The sequence below is a fragment of the Phoenix dactylifera genome, chromosome 17 (genome assembly GCF_051530095.1).
Source record: "Phoenix dactylifera cultivar Ajwa chromosome 17, Ajwa_hap1_PhDact_Kaust_v1.1, whole genome shotgun sequence".
Lineage (NCBI taxonomy): Eukaryota > Viridiplantae > Streptophyta > Magnoliopsida > Arecales > Arecaceae > Phoenix > Phoenix dactylifera.
In genome coordinates, this window is record NC_143206.1 from 13,808,266 (window position 1) to 13,815,873 (window position 7,608).

Consider the following 7,608-nt stretch of genomic DNA (forward strand, 5'->3'; position numbering starts at 1 on the left):
ATCTCGTATTTAATTACCTAAACAGCTCTGTACGTAATTATGTTTCTCAACCGCAGGCAATGGGATGATAGGTATGGGTTGAATGATGCAAAAGCCACAGTATTAGCCTTTCGCTTGCTGAGTCATCATGGCTACCCCGTCTCTGCAGGTATCGACACACGTCCTTTTCTCTCTGCTCCAATAACATCTCGATTGGGATTGTTCCAAGCCCATAAGCCCATATAACTCGACTAAATGAGATTGACCACTTGGATATCTATTTGCAGGTGTTCTTATGGCTTTAGAGGATGGGGAAAAGAGCTTTTATGAATGTTTCTCCGTCGATTCACCAAGCAATATATCAGCTATGTTGAACCTGTATAGATGCTCTCGGACAGGCTTCCCAACTGAATCAAAAATAATGGGAGAAGCACAGGAATTTGCAAGGTCCCAACTCCTTAACGTCTTGTCCGAGGGGAACCCAACTCTTTTGCAGCCCAACAACCTTGGGATAGAGGTAAGACCCCCCCTAAGCTGTCGCTTGAATGTGGTTTATACGATCATTGATGATTGGTCTTGGCAAAAATGTTAAGTTTTTGGCTGAACAATCCAACGACATATCCTGTTCTCAAAGCAGGGGAGGAAGATTCTTTTTTAATAAAAAGAAAAGAAAAGAAAAAGAACTGCGGAAAAGAAGGGAAATTACCATAATATTTTAGGAGAGTAGTCTTGGTAATGAATCATGGGGGTATACTGCTTGTCTCTGAAGTATTTGAGCTATATTCTTACCGGATAGCAATAGCACTATTAGAAAAGAAAGGAAATAGACACATGAAACTTGTATTGTAGTATGAAAATTAGGATCTACAATCCGAATTGCATCCTTGTGCCATGTCCATGGACGAGACACTCTGTCATCCAGTCTCTGTTCCCATAAACTTGACCCGGTGAGACTTATATTGGAAAAGATTTTTTGCATTTACTCTCTAATTATTTTTGTAAATTCATGTAATAATGCCCCGATTCTTTAAATTTGAATGAAGTTCCTAAGTATATATTCGTTGAATATAGGTCCATGCAGACTAATTAACTGCAATTGGATCACGAAGTTGGCTTGATGAGATTAAGTGAGAAATGTTCCAAATATCCAGAATATACAACCTTAGATTATTTATCGTTTTCAGATTAACTAAATCTTCAATAGTTTGCATATTAACCCTTCAATGCTTTTAAATTTGCATATAAACCCTCAGACATACAATGTTTGCACATACATTCCTCATCAGTCAATTTAAGTTAACTATGGTTGAAATTGATGGTCCTGTTATCCTTTCGGGGAATAAATTCCATGGAATCTCGTATAAAAATATTTAGTTTTTTACTAAGAGTATCAACTTTCCATAACCCTATTATTTTTTTCCCTAGTATTTATGGAAAAGTGAAATTGCAGCTATATAATGAACCTATCCCTATTTAGGTACTTCTAGCAGCACTATTTGTAACCATTTATACCCCACATCAAAATATCATGTTCAATACACATGACAAATACTAGCAAGCATAGTCTATTTGTAACCATTTCTAACATGAAATGCAGGCATTTCAAGTTTTTAGCTTTATGTAATCTGCTTTAATCTGATTTGTGTAGGTAAATTTTGCATTGGAATTGCCCTGTCAATGCCTCCTGCCTAGATTAGAGATAATAAGCACCGTAAGACAATTGTGGCCAGGAAATGAGAGTACAAGAAAATATTTACAACTTGCAAAGTTAGACTTTCAAAAGTTGCAGAAGCTATATCAACAAGAGCTGGAGGAATTTGAGAGGTTAGTATAATAAGTCATATATTTTAAAGGTTGTCAAATAATTAAGATCTAAGCCATTGGATAAAAAGAATAATTGTTTGTTGACCATATTTGGATACATTAATTGACACCTCTATCCCTATAATTATGGCTAGCAATGAGCCAGCTTAGGCCAGGTTTGGATCAAATCAATTTGGGGTTGAGTTATGAACCTCAACCCATAACCAGACCAATTATAATTAATTTCAAAAGAACAAATCCATACCCGACCTATTAATTTCATAAAAGCCCATACCTACCTATCAACCTCAAATAGCATGTTACTTATCTATTATTTATTAAAAAATAAATAAAAGCAAAACAAACTAAAAATAAGGTATTTAGAATGGCCGATCCAAACAAAGTAAGAAAGTGTGAGACGAAATTTAGGTGGAAAAAGTGATAAATCCTAAACATGTTACACTCTCCTCTTTCTTTTTATTATATTTTATTTATTTTCTTAACTATTAGTTATGCAACTTTTCTAATCAAATGAACAATTCTTTATAGAGCATCGTATATGATGTAGCTATCACTGTTTTTAGAGATTTAATGATGAATTTGACTACCAGAATGTTTTATCCAGATTTATCCATCCAATTCAATTTTTTTCTCAAAGCTTCATTCTGCACTTGCTTTCTAAATGCTTTATCACTAAAAATATCTCTAAAACATACATTTCTTTGCACCAGTACTTGTACCCACTCTCGATCTTGGCAATTAAAAGATAGATTTTAAAGATTTATATTATACTTGCATTGACCCATCAGGTTGACAGGCTAAAACTACACCCAATCCATTTCTAATAAAATTGATCTCAACTAATTCATACTGATTGATTTAAAAAATTAACACCCAAATCCATTATTTTGGATGAGTTTTGATGGGTTAGTGGTAAGGCTGCAAATGGGTCAGGTCAATCCGAGACCCGACCTGCGTAGACCCAACCCGACCCGAATTTTAGGATCCGTGGGTCCGTGTCGGGTCCTAAAATTGGACCCGAATCATTTTCTGGGTCGGATCTGGATTTACCGAACGGATCCGATCTGACCCGAATGGACCTGAAGAGAGAGAGAGAGAGAGGAAAATACAAAAGAGATTATTATTATTATTATTATTATGTATGTGTGGGTCGTGGCACTATTGATCCGTCAGCTCTCGATCTATTACACTGTTGATACATCTGGTGTCTCGGTAGCTGGCTTTTTTTTTCCTTCTGTTTTTGGGTTTTTGTTTTTTTTAACTTTTGCAGGGAGGAAGTGAGGGAACACTGAATATGGGTCATGTGCCAGGAATTGGATTTTGGAAGGTCTGGGAGACACCAAGTTCCGTCCAATCAGTCATATAGATCAAAAATAGTGTGATATGGGTCATCTGTTCTGACTGGAGGTCAATGGGGGCACCCAGCACCTCATAATTATGATTTGACCAAATTAGATTTGCCCAAATTCTTATGGATCCGATTCGGACCCGAACCCGTCCCAACTTGAATCCGGATCCGACCCGAACCCGACCCGATCCGATCTTCAACCAGGTTGGATCTGGGTCCAAAATTAGAAATCGACTAAAAAATCGGATTGAAACGGGGTCACTCAGGAGCCGATCCGATCCGACCCATTTGTACCCCTAGTTAGTGAGTGCGGATAAAAAATTGCCACTCTTCTCATGGCCTAGCCAGGGAGAGAATCTAGATTCGATCTTGACACGTAAAATGGTATTCCTGCACTATTCTTAGCTCTCTCTGGAAGAAAAATATTAAGAATGAAACAAACATGCATGAGCATTATGATGCGTGCGTGTGAGCGATTTAATTTAGCTACAGACACGGATGCTTGTCTTGTCAAATCAAGTATATGTACAACATATTCTATTAATGTCTCAACATTATTGTTGCATGGATGCTTGTCTTGCTGCATGGACGGTCAAAATAGGATCTAAGATATAACAAAGATTAAAGTTACTCTTTATTTTTGCCAAACACAAGGTCCTTGTGATTTATTAAACTAGATCTTGTAAACCTTTTTCTTTTTGAGTAAGTAGATCTTGGAAACCTGAACGGCGTTCAGCGATATTAGAAAGTGTTGATGGGAATGGACCCAGTAATCAATGTTGAATGAAATAGACCTAGTTGCATGGATACAGGGGAGATGAGAGTAACGGCATACTGTTTTGTGAATCATGATAAATTTTGATGCATAATTATATTAATTTATGTAATAAGACTAATTTTACCGTACTCTCGGCGAAACTAATTTATCAAAAAAGATACAAATTGCAAATTGTGGATCCAAATTCCAACAATGATACTTTAAATCAAATAAAACAAAGCATAAAAACAAGTTAGATAACAAAGGTCAAGCTTGACGACCAACCTCTTAATTCTTTTCATCAGAAAGGAAAATCTAAAAAATAATCTGAGAAGTTATACGAACCAAGCCATTATAACTAACCCACAACCTAAGCAAATTGGTTTGTACCCACATGAGTGCACCCATCCTCGATTAGGAAAGAAGGCTCTCATTTTAGATCTTGGAGGGTTTGACTCAAGTAAATCGAAGATAGTGATGGAAATCATTACCCAGTCATTTTATCTAGCCGTATAATCTGTCACTTATTTTTATCTTCATCTTGTAGCTCTTTGCCTTGGATATTTCAACACTCCTCTTTGGGTTTTGCAGATGGTGGCAGAGATGTGGGTTTGATGGACTGAAATGTATCCGCAAAAGGCTTGGACAATCTTACCTTGTAGTGGCACCAACTATGTATGAACCTCAATTTTCATCTTGTCGTCTGGCCTACGCCAAGGTTGTAGTCCTGGCCACCGTTCTTGATGATCTCTTTGACGATAAAAGATTTAACCTTCAAGAACTTCGGCGCTTCAGTGAGGCTTTCAAGAGGTAACAATATTTAATTATGTTTAAGTAACCTACACTGTGCCAACCACCCACCCACCCCACCCTCTATATCTTAATTGGGGGTGTTCAATGCATTGAGAAATTTTCATGTTAACTAGTACCCCATGCAAATGACCGGCTTTGCCACTATTATAAAGTAAAGACTTTGGTTGGATGACTTCAGAAGTCTCCGTCTCCAGTTAGACTCTCGATAACTAGTAATAGCCTTCCATTGTTGCATTTTTTATTGGTGATTACAAGCTCCACAGATTTCTACATATTTTTTCTTTTAAATAGTCAACTAACATGCACCACTTTATTTCGATTTGACTATTCTTACAGCATTATTGAACCCATTCTAAGTTCGAATTTCTTCTAGTGCTTCATTTGTTAACATAACAACCATGTCTGATTCTAGCGCTAGCCCATTTTGTTTGGGCTCCAACTTGCGTAGAGAATTGCTTAGCATAATTTCTTATCTTTTTCTCTTTCTTTCTTTTTTTTTTTTGAAAAAATGTGATCAAGACCATGGATTGATGTTAATTACTCATTTCTAGCATCCAGAGAAACACCCCTCCCGCCAAGTTCGAACATGGAACCTCCTCTAATTGAAAGAAGGATGCAATCATTAGGCCATACAGGTTTATAATGTTTGTTCTGGATTAATAACCTTTTCTATCATTCTTTCTTTTCCATGCTAGGTGAGACTCATCTTTTATCGATGATCTTCCTCAACACAAGCTAGTACTCGAAGCCATTGATGCTACATGTGTAGAGTTGGCAGCAGAATCCAACAGAATTCAGGATCATGACTGCCTTCCCATATTCAAGCATTTGGTAAGTACGAATTTTCTCAATTAACCAATTGAGACACTTAAAAGCAAATTTCTAATTGGAGACCAAGATCCCAAAACGTTTAGAGCTAATGACATTTAGCCCAGGCCCATCAAAGCCTTTGACTGCACCTATTTTTACTTCTCTTTTTAGGGAAGTCATTCGAACGATGGAGGAAAAAAAAAACTAAAGAGATATCGTATTAATTGGGCAACCAAACCTAATTATTTGAAAAATGGAAGCAAGTATATAGATATGAACATATATACACATACTCAACTCAATTAAGTTGTTATCCAAACCACTTGGATTGTCTACGAAAATCCTTCTCCTCCATTCTGCTCTTCTCCTTCAAAAAAAAAAGAAAAAAAAAACTATGTAAATTTTTGTTTTTGAATAAAATCATACCTACTTATAAATTGCTGAACTTTCTGGTGGTCCAACGATTTGAATTGTCAGCACACAAGTGCGTCCAACCGATCAATTTAAAAGCATTGGAATGGGTTATTGCTCAGGAATTGCTCCTCTTATATTTGGAATTTCCATGTTTCAATCATGAGAGTTTTTTTTTTCGTTTCAAATATTTGGTTAAAATATTTCTCACATCATATCTTTGAAATAATTAGTGTCTTGACCGTTAGGCTATCTCATATCATATGCATGCGTTGATTTCAGTGGGCGGAGTTTGTAGCTGTGTTTCTGGAGGAAGCAGAATGGATGCATAGCGAACACATACCGAGCTACGAAGAATACATGCGATGCACCGTCGTCTTTATCGGAGCTAGAGTAGTAACATGGACATCTGCATTCTTGCTGGGAGAAAAGTTCACGGATGAGATGCTCAGCCACCTGGGTCCAGACTCACGCTTCATGTACCTCATTTCCGTCGTAGCTCGGCTTGCCAACGACGTCGCCACCTTCCAAAAGGAGGTCCGGGAGGAAAAGTTGGCCACGGCGGTTGGCTGCTACATGAGGGACCACCCAGGTTGCACCCAGGAGGAAGCAATGGCGGGTGTCGTCAATTTGATCGGCCGAGGAGGAGCTGGAGTGGGCGCTCTTTCGATCGAGGGCGGTAGCACCGGAATTCTGCAGCCGTGCGGTCGTGAATGGTGCTCGGAATTCGCGCTTTGTTTATAAAAGGATGGATGGCCTTACCAGTATCGACGAAGAAATCATGAAGCTCTTCCAAGATTTTGCATTCAACCCACTTTTATGAAAGCCTTCTTGTGCCGGCAGGGAAACTCGAACTGTTTGCACGCAGGACATCTATGTACGTTTCCCTCTGGGTCTGCCGGCGTTTGGATTCATGGGCTATTAATACTGTTTCTCCCCTCACGTAATCTGAACCCTGCAAGCAAATTAAATTCGTAGCTGATAAGAAGAAACGATGCTGTCCTCCTGATATGTTACGCCATGGGAAGGAGCAAATGCATGGACATTATTAATGGCTTTGATTCTGTATACGAAGAGCATGAGTTCGACTGAATAAATCTCGAGTGCTTCTAACTAGCTCTTTTTGAGTAAGACCTTATTGTTGCATTAAAAATTTGAAAAGTTACTTCTCTAGACAAGTAATGGCCATCATAATTTTGGTGGAGATCCATCTAATAGATTAATAAGCTAGAATCTTGTTAAGGGTTTGCTGGATAATTTATTGAAAAGATAGAAAGGTAACAGGGAGAAAAGATTGCACGCTAAACTTATTTCACCCCTTTTCCAGGTGAAATGAGTTTCTCTTGATTAAGCACCGATCTAGCATGCTGACCAAACAGATTTAACCTCTTGTTTTCCGCACACAAGCTCATTATCCGCACGCTGGTAGTCCATGCTGCTCTTTCCGCAACAACAAGATGAACATTTTGGTAGACGTGAAGAAAAAAGAAAAAAGAACATGCTTCTTATGCCAACAAATATTCACCAAAGCAATGCCCTTTGGAATTCAAGTATAAATTACAGCAAGACAGTAGATGTTGTTTCACAACAAAGAGCCCAAAAAATGAAGACTTACCATACATTATATATTTTAACTGATGGGCAGGGTGGATGCTCAGTTGATGTG

General features: G+C 38.0%; 1 protein-coding gene across 3 annotated transcripts in view; it reads left to right on the forward strand.

The window, feature by feature from the left end:
- Window positions 1-7,533, forward strand: part of LOC103698991 (bifunctional levopimaradiene synthase, chloroplastic-like) — a 36,443-nt gene extending 28,910 nt beyond the window's left edge. For 2 of the 3 annotated variants that reach the window (XM_089928024.1, XM_089928022.1), the window contains 6 exons: window positions 57-148; window positions 267-496; window positions 1,628-1,803; window positions 4,500-4,718; window positions 5,417-5,552; window positions 6,225-7,533. In XM_089928024.1, coding sequence (XP_089784150.1) covers window positions 57-148; window positions 267-496; window positions 1,628-1,803; window positions 4,500-4,718; window positions 5,417-5,420 — 721 coding nt within the window. In that variant the 3' untranslated portion in view covers window positions 5,421-5,552; window positions 6,225-7,533. The remainder of the gene's footprint in view (window positions 1-56; window positions 149-266; window positions 497-1,627; window positions 1,804-4,499; window positions 4,719-5,416; window positions 5,553-6,224) is intronic. The other variant, XM_089928023.1, reaches the window with a different exon arrangement.
- The last annotated feature ends 75 nt before the right edge of the window (window positions 7,534-7,608 follow it).